The 19,054-nt window shown below is 35.1% G+C and overlaps 1 protein-coding gene across 5 annotated transcripts in view; it reads left to right on the top strand.

Annotated features, from left to right (window-relative positions):
• SYT14 (synaptotagmin 14) overlaps positions 1-19,054 on the top strand; it is a 216,707-nt gene that overhangs the window by 60,715 nt on the left and 136,938 nt on the right. For all 5 annotated transcript variants that reach the window (XM_025399223.1, XM_025399213.1, XM_025399245.1 and 2 more), the window contains 2 exons: positions 7,823-7,987; positions 14,231-14,446. In XM_025399223.1, coding sequence (XP_025255008.1) covers positions 7,823-7,987; positions 14,231-14,446 — 381 coding nt within the window. The remainder of the gene's footprint in view (positions 1-7,822; positions 7,988-14,230; positions 14,447-19,054) is intronic.

Raw genomic sequence — 19,054 nt, 5'->3', positions numbered from 1 at the left:
ACTGCCATCTATGCCTTCATCCGTTGTCCCTTTAAGTTACTCACCAGTGAATTGTGTTACTTCTGTCAGTAAATGCTCTTTGTAATGATTGGTTTTTATAAAATCTGGGGTTAACAGCTAGCATTGCTACATTCTTTTTTTGATTTACATATATTCTTTCCAGTTTTGTGTCATTTATAATGTAATATAAAAATTTGAGGGAAATTTTATTTGTGAACTAATTGAAATATTATAAAAGGAAACTGAAACATATTAACCTTCTGTTTTCCTAAATTATCTCTTAGAATTATGAATAATTATCTATGTCCAAACCCAGAGCAAAATAAATTATAGCAGTTTTCTGATTAAAATATGGGGAAAATATTTAGAGCTAATTAAATGTAAAACACATATATCTTTTTCAATGAAAGTTGCCTTTGATAGTTCACATTTTGGTCAAGAGATAGAATTGCATCTATTAAATGAATTATTAAGGTATCCATGACATGGAGTTAGAGGATTAGTGTTTCATGCCCAGCAGGACAAATCAGCAATACATCCCTTATAATGCAAATTGTAAGTTGTTGCTTTTTATCTTTTTAAAAAAATAATTAGATGAAGCAGAGGTACTTTTTGTTTAATTTTGCATTTAAGATATAATGAATAGAATAGTCTTGCAAAATTTATATTAGAAGTTATAATTAATTTGTTTTGATAGAAGTATTATTTAGAGTATTATTGTGGTCCAAGTAAATCAAAATTGAAAATGTTTTGGTTTAGTAGATAAATATCCCCCATATGTTTAATTGTTTTTATGTATATCCTAGCATTTTTCTCAGAAAAAATTTTCTTAGCTAGAAAATGTTCTTTCGTAACAAAATATGATGCAGAATTTAAGTGAAATCTACAATACTTGCAAAGTTGAAATGTATTTGCTCTTGCTTTGACTTTAGTAAGATTGTAATTTTATCATCTTTTTAATGACCAACTTATCTGTAGAAATTAAAATGAATTTTACCACTGTTACTGAAGCTTAAAATTTTAAAAATTGGTGTTTTTAAAGTTTATTTTTTGTAAACACATACATTTATTTCTAAATATAAAGATAACTTCCAGAGCCAGTTCAGTATACATAACACAAATAATCATTAGTCTTGAAAGGACTAAACTTTCTACATTTTCTGGTGAGATATTGTACCTAGTGCCCCTTCTCACTTTGCAGTATGATCTTTAGGTAATTCATATAGCGGATGATATAGCTCACAGAGAGCAGTTAATATTCTTTATTGAACACTACTAATGAATATCAAGCTTATTTTCTACAGAGTACCTTTAGTTTTTTAATTCGTATGTGTTTTATTAGCTTTTCAAATGTGGCATACAAGGATGTACTGCATATTTTGGTTTTTAAACTTAATTCTAAATTCTAAAATATTTTGAATAGTAACTTGAATAGAAAAAAGTTACGATTCCAGTTTTAAAATTCATGTATTTACTTTGAGGAAGCTGAAATTGCTTGCTATTTTTTAACATATATAAAAGCTATAAATAAAACATTTGCACATAATATATATAGTAAGCTATGTTACTTTGGTCACGTAGCATTTTCTTATCTTTTATATGCAGGTTGGCGTACAAGGAGCAGTATTGGTGTTTAAGATCATGGATTCTGGAATCAAAATGTCTAGGTTCAAATCCAGGTTCTACCACTTCATAGATTTGTGAACTTGGACAACTTAATTATTCTCTGGACTTCAATTTACTAATCTAAAGACTAAGATAATATTATAGTACTTATCATAAAATTGTCTTCAGCATTAAATTTTAAAATGAAAACAATTATAATAATATCTGGCAAATGGGAAGCTAAGAGATTAGCAGTTAACAGTTTGGGTTCAGGAGTCAGTGTGCCCAAGTTCAAATCCAGATTGTGTCACTGAATAAAAAATTTTAAGATCTTGAAGATTTTACTTACTCTTTGTGAACCTCCGTATCTATATCTGTAAAATACGGTTGCAGTGAGGATTAAGTAAGATAATGCTTGTAAAGCACTTAAAATAGTCCCTGTTAAATAATAAGCACTTTTTAAGTGTTTGATATTGTTCAGGTTTTTAGTTGGTCTTGGTTTTGTTGTTTACCACATTAAAACTTTGCAAATTTGGATGGGAAAACAGTGCATTAGTGAAATTTGAGTTATTGACTATATTCAACAAATTTAATTCTTCAGATGTGTAATATTAACCTAAACTAATTATTGACTGTGTGCTTTTAAATAGAATTTTTTTTTTCTTTTTGAGATGGAGTCTCACTCTCACTCAGGCTGGAGTGCAGTGGTGTGATTTTGGCTCACTGCAACCTCCGCCTCCTGGGTTCAAGCAATTCTCCTGCCTCAGCCTCCTGGGTAGCTGGGATTACAGGTGCCCACCACCACACCTGGCTAATTTTTGTAATTTTAGTAGAAATGGGGTTTTGCCATGTTGGCCAGGCTGGTCTTGAACTTCTGACCTCAGGTGATCCACCTGCCTCAGCCTCCCAAAGTGCCGGGATTACAGGCGTAAGCTACCACACCTGGCATAAATGGAGATTTTGAAGATCCTCCTTAAGAGGCATATGTATTTAAATAGATTTATTTTCCTGCAGTGGATGGCCTAGAATGCTTGAAAGAAGGTAGCTTCATGTATAGATAAATTAACCATATTTTTAGAAATACTTATGCAGAATGACTTTGTAAGCAGATTCATAGTATAAAAAGATTTTAGGGGGAAATTCTACTCCTATAATGAATGAGAATATATTTTTTATTAGTGAGGTCTAAATCTGTGTAATTTTTTAATTGATGGTGTACAGCAGGGGTGTTGAATCTTTTGGCTTCCTTGGGCCACACATAAAATACACTAATGATAGCTGATGAGCTAAAAACAAATTGTAAAAAAAACTCGGCCGGGCGCGGTGACTCAAGCCTGTAATCCTAGCACTTTGGGAGGCCGAGGTCAGGAGATCGAGGCCATCCTGGCTAACAAGGTGAAACCCCGTCTCTACTAAAAATACGAAAAAAAGCTAGCCGGGCAAGGTGGCGGGTGCCTGTAGTCCCAGCTACTTGGGAGGCTGAGGCAGGAGAATGGCGTAAACCTGGGAGGCAGAGCTTGCAGTGAGCCGAGATGGCGCTACTGCACTCCAGCTTGGGCGACAGAGCGAGACTCCGTCTCAAAAAACAAAACAAAACAAAACAAAAAAAACTCATAAGATTTTAACAAAGTTTACAAATTTGTGTTGGGCTGCATTCAAAGCCATCCTGGGCTGCATATGGCCAGCAGGCTATGGGTTGGACAAGCATGGTTTACAGTATTCATATCTTTAGTTTAATTTCAGTATGTCTTCTATTGCAGTTTTATGTACAGGTGGGATTTACTTGTACAGTTCTTAGTTTTATACTCAGAACTGTTACTGGCTAACTTCTGGTATCATTATAATATATTTGAAATAATAAATATTAGTTTAATTCTCAGCTAAGGATGAAAAATGAGCTTGAGGATTTTAAATATTTTTATTAGAAGATATTTTATTTCTTGTCTATGACCATATTACTGTTTTAAAATTGTAAATAGATAAAATATTTTTAATGAATGTAAAAAACAGGCATTCAGTCAGGGAATTATGTGAATAGTATGTTTACAGCAGGCATATTTCACCTTTTCCTAGTGGAGCAAGCTGCTTTTTTTTTTTTTTTTTAATTTGTCTGATGCCACAGTATGTATTTATCTAAAGATATGTAACATAATATATTTACCATTAATAAAGCCTGGCACCTGCATTTGCCAGCTTGGTTTTATTTAGCGAGTGAAGTGTTTCATGTGGAATAAGAGGAACAAAAAAGAGGGAAAATTTTCAAATTTTGTTAACTAACCTGACCTTTACCAGAACATCATACTCATATTTCCCTCTGTGAAATATTCTGTTGGCATTTCCAATGTAGCATGTCAAAAACTAAACTAATCATCTATCATTCTGCTTCTATTTTCCTCTTTCCTCCCATGCTCTAATCCAAATGCCTTTCTTCTCATATTTTTCATTCTGGTTAGTGCATTACCATTTACCTGGTCACTCAAAGCAGAAACTTTAGAATTAACCTCAACTCTTCTTCTTTCTTACTCTCTAAATTTACATAAGTGGATCATTATCAATTTTCTTTGAATAAAGACTAGATTTCACCCTTCTCTGTTACCACTGCTACTACTTAAAGAACTGAAGATATTTTACCACTGTTGACTTGCTACCATATTTCAGTTTTCTAGTTTTTTTTTTAAACCAATATAGTTCTACAAGACATACTTGTAATCATGTTACTCCCCAAATGCAAAATTTTTTGGATGATATTCAAGGTTCTTTGACAATATGGACCTTGATTTCATCTCCAGTTACAGCTCCTCTGGTATATTCTTGATCTTTCCTGAATACACATATATTTATTAATTCATTCATTCATCCATCCATTTGTCCACAGATGTTTATATGTCAGCTATGTGGTGCTGTCCTAGGTACTTCGAAGATACAGAGGTAAATAAATATGACAGCTGTGATTATTACCCATTAGTGCTTATAGAATGCCAGGTATATTTTACCAGGTGTCTTATTAAATGCCAGGTGTCTTTAACCATGCTATTTCAAATGTACTTTTACTATTTATAGAGGTTCTATTAATCTTTTATACCCTATTCAAGTATCATCTCTTCTAAAGCATTTTGTGACTTTCTCAGGTACTGGTTCTTTGTGTTCCAGTAATAATTTATATTCATATCTCTATTATAGTATTTACTGTATGTTATACTTACTTGCTTATAGTGGATCTCTCCTACTAGGTTGAATTTTTAAAATGGGCAAGAGAAAGATGAAAGAGGAACATAGAAATAAGGATTGAGGCAAGGGATAGAAAGAGGCAAGAAGAGGAGAGAAGGTAAACAGAAGCAGTATGAGTAGTAGTTAAGACGCAGACACTGGGGCCAGACAGGGTTTGAATCCTGACTTACTATCTGTACACATAGTTTAATATCTCTTTGTCTCAATTTACAATTGGGATGATAATAGGATCATTGTGGAGATTAAATGGGTTAATATATATAAAATGCTTAAAACAGTGAGTGGTATATAGTATATGCTATATGTTTTTGTTGCTATTTTTGTTATCGATAACTAGCTTTCTTAAGTGACATGAGCTACATTTTCTCTTTCATTTAGTTTTCCAAGACATGGGAGATTTTCAGTCTGCATGATATCTAATCTTGTGTAGCCACTTAAGGCATTAAATGTCTGAGTGTTTTGAGCCTGGACTAAAAGAGGAACTCCTATATATATTTGTTATTACAGTGTAATATTGAAATACTGCTCTTTTTTGCCTCTTCCTAACAGATTATGTTCTGCTTCTGATTTTCCTGGCTATCTTAAATGTTGATTTTAATTATTCTGTTTTCTTTTTTACTCCATATCTCAGGCTTGATACATACCACTGTTTTTATGTCATATACCTTAGCTTCTTTTATTAAAATAGTTTTCTTCCCTGGCTGTGCTTCAGCCTGAGGACAAGACAGGCAAGGCTAATGTCTGGCTATAATTTCTTGGTTCTAGGAGCAAGATCTGTCCTTCAGCACCAGCCTGGTATCCAGCTAGCACTCCTACCATTCCTGCTGCCTCCTACTCTCACTCCTCCTCTCACTCCCATTGCCCCTGCCTTACAGTGTTACTCTGCTTCATCTTCTACTGCAACACCATTGACCCCGCTTTGAAAAGATATAATGTCTTATTCAGTTCTATACCTCGTATGCCTAACTTTTATAAATAATGAAAAAGGAAATCAAAGCACTCATCATTGACCAATTGGTGACTTCATTTTTAACAAATGAGTTAAGATACTATTTGCCATTGCTCTCTGATTTAAGAATCTTAGAGAAAACAACATTTTAGTTGCTGCTTGAATGATAGAGGAGGAAGAGTAGATTATACAGGGATCTTTGTAGGGGTGTTTGAAACTTAGAATCATTCTCAGCTAATACTTGAATATTATCTGTAAGACATGGAGGATACAAAAACTTAGCTCCTGTTTAACTTCAAATGACTGATATAGTGACAAATAATAAAAAAGTTGGAAGAGAGATTGCCAAGGACTGGAGAAGCTGTCTTTTGTCTTTTCCCACTGTATAAAACCTCTCTAGGTGATTTCATATATTTGCTTGAGACCAAATTCTCTTGAAAATCTAGTAGCTTATCATAACAGAATTTCATTCAGTTTCTGGAATATAACATGATCCTCTGTCTCTGGGCTTTTGCGCATGTTATTTCTGCCTGAAGTAATTCTTATTAATTCTTAAAATATAATCATAGAGTCCATAACTTCCAGAAAACCTTTCTTGATCTTTCAGCACTGGAATAAGTGTTCCTGTGTTCTCATAGTCCCTGTTCTTTCCCAATCATAGCCTTTATTACACTATATTGCCTTTATTACGCTGTGTTGTATCTGTCTTCACCAGATTGTTCAAGGAACTCAGGAACTGTTTATATAACAATGCCTGGTATATGGTTGGTGCTCCAAATATATAAGTTGGTTGAGTGAATGAGTAGGATATAGTAGAGAGGCGTTGGTTGTTCTAGGCAAGGGAAGAGGATCAATAAAAACAAGGAGTGTGGTATTTAATATTGCAGATTCTGAGGCAATGAGTACAACATTTGACTGGAGTATAGTATTGAAAAGGGAGGCTGGAGCTTTAAATGCCACATTAGGGAATACAAAGTTTACTAAGAAAGAGCGATTGAAGCTTTTAGAGATAAAAATAATGATATGTGTTCTCATAAATTTTGTTAAGTAATATATCCGTGCATGGGATATAACTTTTTTCTAATTCTTTTTTTTTTTTTTTTTTTTTTTGAGACAGAGTCTCACTGTATCACCCAGGCTGGAGTGCAGTGGTGTGATCTCGGCTCACTGCAACCTCTGCCTCTCAGGTTTAAATGAGTCTCCTGCCTCAGCCTCCTGAGTAGCTGGGATTACAGGTGCCCGCCACCATGCCTGGGTAATTTTTGTACTTTAGTAGAGACAGGGTTTCGCTATGTTGGCCAGGCTGGTCTTGAACTCGTGACCTCAAGTGATCCGCTCACCTTGGCCTTCCAAAATGCTGGGATTACAGGCATGAGCCACCGTACCTGGCCTTTTTTCTAATTCTTATTTTCAAATTTTTGCAGTGCTCTTCGATGGATTAAACATATGATGATTGCCTATTTTATAGACTCCTGTCTTTTTTTTTTTTTTAAGACAGGGTTTTGTTCTGTTGCCCAGGCTGGAATGCAGTGGCACAATCTTGGCTCACTGTGGCCTCTGTCTCCCAGGTTCAAGCGATTCTCATGCCTTAGCCATCCAAGTAGCTGGGATTACAGGCATGTGCCACCATGCCAGGCTAAGTATTGCATTTTTAGTAGAGACAGGGTATCACCATGTTGGCCAGGCTCGTCTTGAACTCCTGGCCTCAAGAGATTCTCCCGACTTGGCCTCCCACAATCACACCTCCTACAGGGATTACAGGTGTGAGCCACTGTGCCTGGCTGACTCCTGTCTTTTAAGATTGTTCCTCTGAATATTTAAGGAAACTTAGAAAATTTGAATGAATGCTGCTGAATAGATTGAACAACTGTCATCAAACTTTGCAGTTTGTTTTTCTTATAAATGAAACTATTTTTAAACTATGACAATTAAAAAATATGATTCAAATAAGGTAGTAAGCTAACTTATGTTTGGGGTTTCCTTCTTATTTGTAGCTTAAAGAAAAATAAATGCTTACAGCTGTGACTTTTTTTTCTCTAGTATCTCCAGAGGCAGTTGGATTTTTGTCAGCTGTTGGGGTGTTTATTATCTTGATGCTGCTCCTTTTTCTCTATATTAATAAGAAGTTCTGTTTTGAAAATGTTGGCGGGTTTCCAGATCTTGGTTCAGAATACAGTACAAGGAAGAATTCACAAGATAAAATTTGTAAGTATCATATTGCTGCTTCTCTTGTTTGTTCTCTTTATCTGTACTATTATTTACTTATTTTAATATATGCAATAAAAAGGTTGGTTGTGACATACAATAAACTAATATTTGAGCTACTGTTCTGTAAAAGATCTGTTGAGTAAATTATGTTCAGGTGTCCTTCCGTTGTTCATGAATTGCTAGTACATAAAGGTGAATTGTCTACTATCACAAAATGACATTTTAATTTTCATATGTAAGATATACTTTTGAGCCTATGATAGGAACAGATACGCTTGAGAAAGAAGGAAGTATGTTGTTACTTTATGTAGCATATTTCCATTGTCCAAGAAGCTCTTTAGAGAACTTTTTTCTCCACATCCCTAGAACACTTTTGAAAGTGTTCACCCTTTTTCTTTACCTGCTATTTAATTTTCAGCTAATGGGTAATTTTATTGTTTGGAGGAGTTGGAGGTGGTTCTACTTAGTAACTTAATTTATATATAAATTGTGATGATAAAAAATAGTGTTCTGCTCCCTCCTTTGGCACCATATATTATAGCGTTACTAGGAAAGATGAGGGCTGTAAATACCATTCTTTCTCTTATGGAAACATTTTCCTTGGAATGTTTTTTAAATTACTACAAGAGTTTTTAAAATTTTCTATTTCCAAAGACTGGTTTATATAAATGATAGCAGAAACAAATTGGAAATTATAAAAGCAAAGTGTTAATTTAGAAGAATGTGATGAAAAATAGCTGAGAAATCTTGCTTTACTTATCTGTGTACAGAGATAAGTGTTGGAGATATGCTTTTCTGTTACATCTGATAACTTAAAAGGTGATAGCCCTGTTACTTACAAGAATCTATAAGTTATTAAATTATATGTTGTGACTTTTGCATTAAGAAACTATAAATAGTGTTTTATACAGTTTTAATTTGGTTAAGTTCAATGCTTCTTATAATCCACTCCAGTCCTGCTTTTTGATCATTTGTGCAGAAAGAACTGGCTAAAAGTATCTCTTTACCAGCCTTTGGTAATTCACTGGTTCAGCGTTTCTGGCTTTTCCTTTGTTTAATGACAACTTTGTACAAATTTTATTAAGTACTCCCAAAGAGCTTTTTGTTTATGTGGATTTTATCTATTGATATGTACCATATTAGAGTTAAAACTGAGAAAATTTAAAATATTTATTTTTTAAAAAAACAAGACTATTACACATTAATATAAATAACATCTTTAAATTAAAAAAAACTATCTTCCAAAACAAAAAGAAAATGGGGAAAAAATGGTGAGAAGAGTGATTTTGTTATACTTTTTGCAAATCTTTTTAATGACTAGCATAATGGAAGACAGCTGGATTCTCATTTCTGCCTCTACATTCAATCTGGCATGTAGCCTCTGGATAACTCGTGTTCACTTGTGAGCCAATGAGAACGAAAAAGTTAAGTACCCCTTGCTGTTATTGTAAAACTAGTCTTGACCTTGAGGATCCCTTGAAAATGTCTCAGGGAACTTTATTTTTCTGAGCCTTGTTTTTCTTTCACTTATTAAATAGGAATAATAATATTTACCTCCTAGAATTACTGTAAGATCAAGTGGGATAAAATGTGTCAATTACAATGCCTGGCATATAGTAGCCACTCAGCAAATGTCCACACCTCCTCTCCCCTAATCTTACCACTAGGCAAAATTGTTTAGATATTTCCCTCTAATATTTTTCTTCATTTGAAATGATACTGGGTAGTTTATTAGTAAGATAGGGTAGTTCCCTTACATAGACTATTAATAAGCAAACTAAAAGTACATAATAAAAATCCTTTTTATACTTCTTCTTTCAGGTATAGAATAAAAACCAATAGTATTTGAGGGAAAAATATTGTCTTGCTGCTGTTACAATAGCTGTGGAGTGAGAAAAAATGTCATAACATTTAAACCAAGTGGTTTGATTTTTGTTTTTCGGAAGAATCTTTACTTCAGCATATTTCTTTCAATGCATAATGTATTTACAGAAAGATTGAAAGCTACAATGTGAATTGCTAATATTGAGCTGACGAATAGCAACATTTAAGTAAATGTTAAATTCAAGTTCCAAAGTGGTTGATATTTTGAGAAGAGAAAATTCTGTTACTGCACCTTTTAGGAACAAGGAATTAGAAAATGGCATTTTTCAGAAATTTCCAACAGAATCTGCCTTCAGTGTCCTCTCTGGTAGACACAATCAGTAGTGCTGTAGAGGATTTGACCACTGCTGTTGGGGAGGTCAGCTATGCTTTAACTGACTCAGTTGCTAAGCAGGTAACAAGTATGATAAGTGGCTTTCGCCCAGAAGAGGAAAGCTCTGTAGCAGAAGAAGCTGTAGACACTTCTAACCAAAAAAATGCCGGGTTAACAGAAGTCTCCAAAAACACTAATTGTCAGAAAACACAAGCCAATTTAGAGCATAGAGCAAAGCAAATAAATACTTGCAAAACTTCAGTTTCACAAAAGCAAGATCAAGGTATATATGAAGAAAGAGTATCTAAACATGTTAATGATAGGCAACAGACTCTATCAGGATATCAAGATACTGGTAATACTGGTGATTCTTCTTTGAAAGGCTGCATGAATAATGGTGGGATATCAGTTATCAAACAGAATACAAGGGCTGGATCTATTTGTCAAGAACTTGAAAGTACCAACAGATGTAAAACAATTGGACTAGGAGTTTCCAATAATGGTAAGAATGATTTAAAGGAGGTAAGATATCAAGAAATGAAAGGAAATCAGAAGAATGCCAATGGAATAAACAAATTGTATGAGCAAAAGAAATACATTGGTACAGATAATCGTGAAAAGGAAGAATATGCTAAATCTCAACATGTATATTTGGGAAGAGATCAAGAGAATATGGGGCATTTCAATAAATATAAACATCTTCCCAATTTAGGGCATTCAGATCATTTAAAGAAAGCTGAAAAATGTGTTAAAAGTAAAACATCTAAAGGGAATGAATGTTCAGGAAATGAATGTTCTTTAAAAGGTATTTTGACAAGCAATAGACATATGACACAGAAATCCATTATAAAAGAAGACATACATCCAGCACCATCAACTAATTCTAAAGATAAGTTATCTGGGAAAATTGAAGAACAAATAAATTCAAAGAAATACTGTAAAGTAAAAGAAGACATAAAACTGAAGAAAACTGAGGCAATTTCTGCCAAGAAAGGAACAGCAAAGAGTAAAGATGAAAAATATTCTAAGTTAATACCAGAAAAAGGTGAGGTCTCCTAATGTTGGTGTGAATGATTAAATTTTCTCTTGATTTTTTAAATTAGTAAAACATCATCCAAATTTCTCAGCTTTCCTATTCATGTGTCTACATTTAAGACTTTCTTGAATCCTTTTACTGGGAAACATTTTTAAAGCCATTCAGTATTTTTTCTAAAATCACTTTGAGACCATTCATGTTATTTGTGCCGCTAAGTATTGCCCCTGGTCCCTGCATTATTTGGCCAACTTTTCAGCAGCCCTAGTTTTTCTTAATGTCCCTATTATGTATGTAATCGTAGCAGAACTGAAAAGTCTTCTTAATGTCCTCGTGATCCGCCCGCCTTGGCCTCCCAAAGTGCTAGGATTACAGGCGTGAGCCACTGTGCCCGTCCATTCTAGCAATTTTTTGATTGTCAGATTTAGTGATCTTTGGTAGGCCCAGTTTAGTTCTGATAGACTTACTGCTTAAAGTAGCAAAAATTAAAAAATAATGTAAAATAGTTTACATATTTTATTCAGAAAATAATGGTAGAATGGACACTCATAATAAATACATTACAAGTAGCATGTAGGGTTTTAACTTTTTAAATTTGTTTTCATTAAGAAGCATGCTAGTACCTAAAGAAACCAAATATTTCTAACATATTCCACAATATAGTCAGTACTAAACTTACGCATGTTCCCAAATGATTTTCAAAAGCTTTTTGATCCATAGGTTAACCCTTCATTTAGCTGAACGGTAATATTACTGGTACCTATGTTCCAGATTCTGACACAGGGTTTATCAGGTATAGAAAAAGGAGGAAGGCCGGGCACGGTGGCTCACGCTTGTAATCCCAGCACTTTGGGAGGCCGAGGCAGGCGGATCACGAGGTCAGGAGATCGAGACCATCCTGGCTAACATGGTGAAACCCTGTCTCTACTAAAAATACAAAAATTAGCTGGGCATGGTGGTGGGTGCTTGTAATCCTAGCTACTCCGGAGGCTGAGGCAGGAGAATTGCTTGAACCCAGGAGGCGGAGGTTGCAGTGAGCCGAGATCACGCCACTATACTCCAGACTGGCAACAGGGCGAGACTCCTCAAAAAAACAAACAAAAGAAAAGAAAAAGGAAGGGTTTTCTTCTCTATTTCTAATGCAGGTTACGTTAGATAATGTTTTTTAATAGGTGAAGTTTGGCCACAGACTAATTACCCTCCTCAAGAGACTCAAAACCTTTTGCTGCTTTAAGATCCCCACCGTGGTATCCAACAAAATGCTAACAGCTCTGCACTGGGAGTCGGAGGTCTTATGGCTCAGCCATCTCATTGTTGTCTAATAGTATTTTCTGCAACAATGAAAAAATCTTACATCTCTGCATTGTTCCATACAATAACCACTAGCTGCATGTGGCTGTTGAGCACTTCAAACGTGGCTAATAGCATGGGGAACTGGGTTTTAATTTCTGTTTAATTTTAATTAGTTTAAATAGCCACATGTGACTATTGGCTATGTATTGGGCAAGCACTGTCACAATATGTGACATTGGTGATAGCATTACCCATTTATGGCTTTATTTTACTGATTTAAAAACTAGGACTAGACTAGATGACATATAACCTTTTTCTAACTCTAAGCATTTAGTTTCTGTCCTGTATTTAAAAATTACTTATTCTGTAACTCCTACTCAAATTTCAGCCTCGATTTCTTTACTACAGATGATCTTAACTGACTATAAAGAGAAAAATAACCCTGTTGAACTAATGAATTTTAACTACTGTAGTCTCTTCATCTTTCTAGAATTGTTTAATAATTCTAAGAAAGTTGCACCACTGTGCAGTTTCAAAGTGGTTACCTTTTTAAAAAACTGGTAATAACTAGTGCTTTTTAGAACAATAAAAAATTTAGACTTCCTGAAAGTTTTGTTTGAAATTTAGGTATATTTAAGTAAAATTTTCTTAGAAATTCTGCCTTTCACAAGCAGTAAGTGTTAACAGTTTGGTGTATATCCTTACAGATAGTTTTGTCTGTGCATACCTAGACTGCATTATGTGTGTGTACATGCCACGTGTGTATATATATTTTTCAAATGAGAATGTAATTATAACTTCTACATTTTAACCTCCTTTTTTCTCATAACATGATATTGTAGTTATTCTTCCCCTGAGAGTTCTTTTAAGTTCACATCCTCATTTTTAATGACTGCATAGTATATCATTGAATAGATGTATCATATTTATTTAAACAAAGCCCACTGTTGGACATTTAGATTATCTCTTTTGCCATTAAATACAATGCAGTGAATTGTTTCAAAAATCTGTCTTTACTCATCTGTTAATTAATTTCTTAGGCTGAATTCTTAGAAATAGAATCGATAAATTCCTGGAAATGGATCAGAGTATGCAGATTTAAAAGTCTGATATATTTTGCCAAATTGCTGTCTAGGAAAGTAGTATCAGTTATAATTTCACCAATAGTGTATACCTGTCCATTGCTGTATTTTACTGCTAGCACTGAGTATTATCAGTTTTGAAAATTTCAACCAAAACGAGAACCAGAAATGTGTCTTTTAATGTGAATTATTTGAATCAGATGCATAGTACTGGCAATACTTAGAACTTCACTTATGTGTTACTTATACTTCAAAAAATGTAAAATGGTAAGTATTATAATTTCCTTTATATATAACATGGTTGAAAATCCCTGTGACTAACAAATATTATTTATATAATAGAATATACAAGCTGATCTTTTTCCAAAGCTTGGGCTTCTTATGTGAAAAAATTGTATTTCTTTAAATCTGAAAATTCAGGTTATATATGTGTATATATGTGTGTGTGTATATATATATATTTGTGTATATATATGTGTGTGTGTGTATATATGTGTGTGTTTATATGTATAACTTCAGCAAGTTTTCCATATTTGATTGCATAAAAATTTTCATTTCACAGGCCCAGCAGGGCCAGTTGAGGGGAGGGAAATTTTTTTTCAATTACGGTTTGTTCTTCATGTCATTCCAAATAGATAATTCCTACATGGACAAAGATGAGCATGGTTCGTCCTCTGAAAGTGAAGATGAAGCACTGGGTAAATATCATGAGGCCTTATCCAGAACACACAATTCCAGACTACCACTGGCAGATTCTAGACAAAAGAACTATGCTTGGGAAACAAGGCAGAAATACAGTCCTTTATCCGCAGAGTATGATGGATACAGTAGTGAAGCATCAATAGATGAAGGTAAGATGGGCTGTTTTATTTTTTTACATGACACACTATAGTATTCGATTACTTGTGCCTGAAATTCTAGGAATCTGTGGTTGCAGAATAAACAAGAGAGCTCACACGGTAGAGTCACATTTCTGGAAATGTAATTTATTCAAATTCATATCTTTGGGCTCAGGCCAAAAATCAAAACCAATACCAAAACACCCCAAAGCAAAAACCAAATAATTTACGTGATGTGATAATTGTAGCTCTCATTTCACAGTGAACATATGCTTAGCAAGCATGATATGGAAGATGTGAATCTGCTGTTCTCTCAGATGGAATCAGTTCTCTATACCTGTTATAGGAACTGATAGAGTTTAAGTCTCTCACGGTGTTGAATATGATTCCAGTGTGTAAATGTATGCTGTTTCATTCAATATGGCTCCTAAACACCAGCCAAATGTTGCACATGGCACGCAGCGGAAGAAATGGTAATCTGTTTTGTGCAGAAGGGAAAACTGTCTGAGATGAATTTATTGAGAGCTGGTACTATATTATACCATGCTTTAAAGGCAGTGTAAGGGATTTTCAAGGATTTCAGTAATTTGAAGGATTATTTGTCTCTAATTGATTTTGTGTTATGTACTGAAATTGACTTTAAAACTCAACCTGTATAGAAGATGTCAGTCCATTTATACATGTTTTTACATCTTTCTGTGACATAAATAAGACAGGTTTTGCCATTAATTAAAGCATATTTATTTCCACATTTAAATAAATTATTCACTTGCTTAATAGACTGTATGGGTGCTCATCATGATTATTATCTTTATACACAGATATGAAGGGAAGAATAACATATCCTAGATATCATTTTTATCAGTATACATAAACACAAGCTATCCTTGATTTTGTAGCTGTGACTTAATGTTTTAGGGCCTATTACTATTGATGACTTTGAGTCTTATCCCAACATGTACAGTTGTCAAAGGGGATAAATCGTCTATTACTGTATTTGGCTTCATGCCAACTAAAGATTAGTGCACCTCAATTCTTATGTCTTTTAGTACACGGATATAATAATAAATTAATCAAATACTGAATGATTGCTATATGGTCATTATGAGATTCAAGGGAAAAGATAAAAAATATTTGACATGTACTCTACCCTCAAAAATACAGTTTAGTACTAGGGAAAAGAAGACATGTGCTTACTAAGTTAATTAAATAATGCAAAGCAGTAAAACCAGTCCCCAAGTTATGTACACCTCTGGTACAAGAATAGTAGAGCAGGAAGAGAATGTGTTTTGAGATCTGGTCCTTATTAACGTTCAGGCCATATCTCTTAACATGTTAGCTGTGAGACCTTTGGCAATATAGTTCATTGTTTTTAGATTTCTTTCATTGTCTGTAAAATATGAGTAATACTGAACTGGTAGGGTTGCCATGAAAATTAAATGATAGATGTGGTACAGTTTTTAGCATAGTGTCTGATAGCTCATAAGTAAGTGATAAGTAAATGTAGCTAATTATAATGGTAGTGAAAACAGTGATGGTCATGAGCAAGCCCTGAGTGTGCATTCCCTTTTTACAGGTGTACATTTAGGATTTATTTTCTATTCATTTCTCTTTCCTCTCACCCCAACACCCCTCTGCTGTCTTGAGCATGTCTCGGTAGTTCTGTTAGTCTAGCCTGACTTTATAGACTATGGAAAGAGCAGTGAGGAGAGAGATACAACCTAGGTGCTTTTACTATTCTTGCCCTAACCTCTGCAAGTGGTCCAAGTGTCCAGAATCACTTTCTCATATTAGTTTACCCATATATTTAGGAGCTATCCTGTACTTTTTTACACATTCCTACCCTAAACTATTTGATGAAACACTTAATTTTAGGCATTCCGAGATTAGATTTATTTATTTTGTAAACATGAAAAGCTTTTGTGAACACTTTTTAGCAGTCATACACTGCTAGATACTGTGGATATGAAGATCATAAGCTTGTTTCTCTCAAAAGCCTACTGACGGCTGGGCACGGTAGCTCACGCCTGTAATCCCAGCACTTTGGGAGGCTGAGGCGGGCAGATCATGAGGTCAGGAGATCGAGACCATCCTGGCTAACACGGTGAAACCCCGTCACTACTAAAAAAATAGAAAAAATCAGCTTAGTAAAAAAAATCATTTTTTACTAAACAAAAATCAGCTGGGTGTGGTGGCCGATGGCTGTAGTCCCAGCTACTGAGGAGGCTGAGGCAGGAGAATGGCATGAACCCGGGAGGTGGATCTTGCAGTGAGCCGAGATCGCATCACTGCACCCCAGCCTGGGCGACAGAGCAAGACTCTGTCTCAAAAAAAAAGAAAAAAGCCTACTGACTGGAGGAGGAAAATCAGTGAGTGTATATGTAATATAATATGACGAGAGGTCTGTTAGTCACATGAACAAAGTGCAGTAGAAATATAGAAGAGAAAAAAAAAGAAAAACTGTTTTGAGATGGAGTCTCACTCTGTTGCCCAGGCTAGAGTATAGTGGCATGATCTTGGCTCACTGTAACCTCTGCCTCCTGGGTTCAAGAGATTCTGCTTCCTCAGCCTCCCGAGTAGCTGGGATTACAGGCACGTGCCACCATGCCCAGCTAATTTTTGTACTTTTAATGGACATGGGGCTTTACCTGGCTGGTCTCGAACTCCTGACCTTCTGATCTGCCCACCTCGACCTCCCAAAGTGCTGGGATTGCAGGCATGAGCCATTGCACCCAGCTGACAAAACTTTAAAAAGTAAAAATAATAAAAGATACACAGAGTAGGAGGTGATTTCGATTTTGGGAGATAGGAATCTCAGGAAGTCTAATGGGGTCTAGGTGAGCTGGACTTGAGTGAGAATTATTTCAACAAGCATGGAATAGGGCTTTCATGCAATCATGAATCCAAAAGAAAGTGTATTTCAGCGCCTCTAACTTGGGATCTTTGTTCAAAGAAGGGGAATGCCTTGCTCAGTAGTTTTTAAGCAGGAGAGTGTGATACAATGTAGAGAATATTTCAGGGATGGAGAGAAATCCACTTGACTCCAGCATAGCTGCATCTATACACATACATCTGAGGGAATAGGAGTTAAAATTGAAAAGAGAGATGAGGTTGAAGGCCTGGAGTGCCCCCTGACTAGGAAGATAGGGTTTAATTTGTTTGCCAGTGAGAATTTGCTGAAGAGTTTTTTACTAAGGAATCATAATCAGGGTTGTGCTTCAGAAAGATTAATTTAGCAGCAAGCGGACTGTCAGAAAAGATACCGATTAAAGAGATCTATAGGGTAGTATATGTGGAAAATGATAGAAGTTTGAATTACAGTAGTGGCAATAGAAATAAAGTAAGATAGGAGAGCGATTATTGAGGTAGAATTTACTGGATTTAGGATCTGAATGTGTTTGGAACATTTGGAAAAAGAAAGGAAACATCAGAGATGACTGATTTCCATCATGTATGGTGAGGAGAATGATGACATCATTAATATAAATATGAAATCCAGAGAGGGACCTGTGTTTGGTTGGAAGGGGGCAGTGGATAAGAGATATAATAAGTGATTTTACATAGTGATGAGGCAGGATATTTAAGCAGTTGGAAATGGCTATCAAGCTTGTAATCATGAATGCATTTGAGGGAGAAGTTTTCAGATCATATATGCTTAGAGAATAGAAGCTATGGGCATGAATTAAATTGATGAAGGAGAATGCGTGGAGAGAAAAGATCAGAGAATCATTTCCTTTGACAGGAGAATTAGGGGTGTCATGAAAAGACACAAAGAAACAGTAAAAGAGATAAAGAGGAGATTCAGGAAAATGTTATATTTTATCAGCCTTGGAAGAAAAGTTTTAGAAGAAGAAGGAAGGCAGCGTGGTTGGGGAGGGTGATAATTCAGATAAACCCGTTTGTCCAGTAGAAGTTGATCAATCATTTTCAATTAGAGTTTTAGGAGAGTAATAAGGAAGTCAGATTGAGTGTTGTTAAGGAGAGGATAAGTGGTAAGGAAGTATACATTTGCTGCCTAGGCTTTCTTACCATCTATTCTCTCCTTATCAACTCAGAGTCAGAGAGGTGGTTGAGGGGTTTTGTTTGTAACCCAACTGTTCACTTTCTTTCTCTCGCCCACTGATACTCCCCTCTGTTATATGTTTGGGAAAGAAGGGGATTTGCGTCTCCATCTGGTGGTTGCCCCTTGGCAAAGCTGCCTCTGCAGAAACTGCTACTTTGTGGCTGATCACCCACCTAAGAGAACTGCTGGGTACAGTTCTCTTGGTAGGACTTCATTCATTTTCTTGTGTGAGTAGAAAATAAATGACACACAAATAAAGAGATGAATAGAGTAAGTTACATTTCTTATTGCTGTGATCCTGTAGTCTGCATGTGACCATCACACAAGTTTATAAAGGTTAAACTTGACTAATGTGAGTTAACTAAAGGGAATCACAAGGTAGAAGGAAAAATATTTAAAAATATACATTTTTTTACATGGCATAGTATTTACCTCATTAATGCTAATAAGGAACCTTTAGTCTATTTCTCAACAGCCTAAGTAATTCCAGTTGAGAAACTTTGGAACGGCCAATTTTGAAAACAAATCTGCAGGAGTAGAGAAGATTAGAGAGGACC

The sequence above is a fragment of the Theropithecus gelada genome, chromosome 1, assembly GCF_003255815.1.
Source record: "Theropithecus gelada isolate Dixy chromosome 1, Tgel_1.0, whole genome shotgun sequence".
NCBI classification, from domain to species: Eukaryota; Metazoa; Chordata; class Mammalia; order Primates; family Cercopithecidae; genus Theropithecus; species Theropithecus gelada.
The sequence above is the reverse complement of the archived record's forward strand: the minus strand, read 5'-3'. Positions and strand labels throughout refer to the sequence as shown.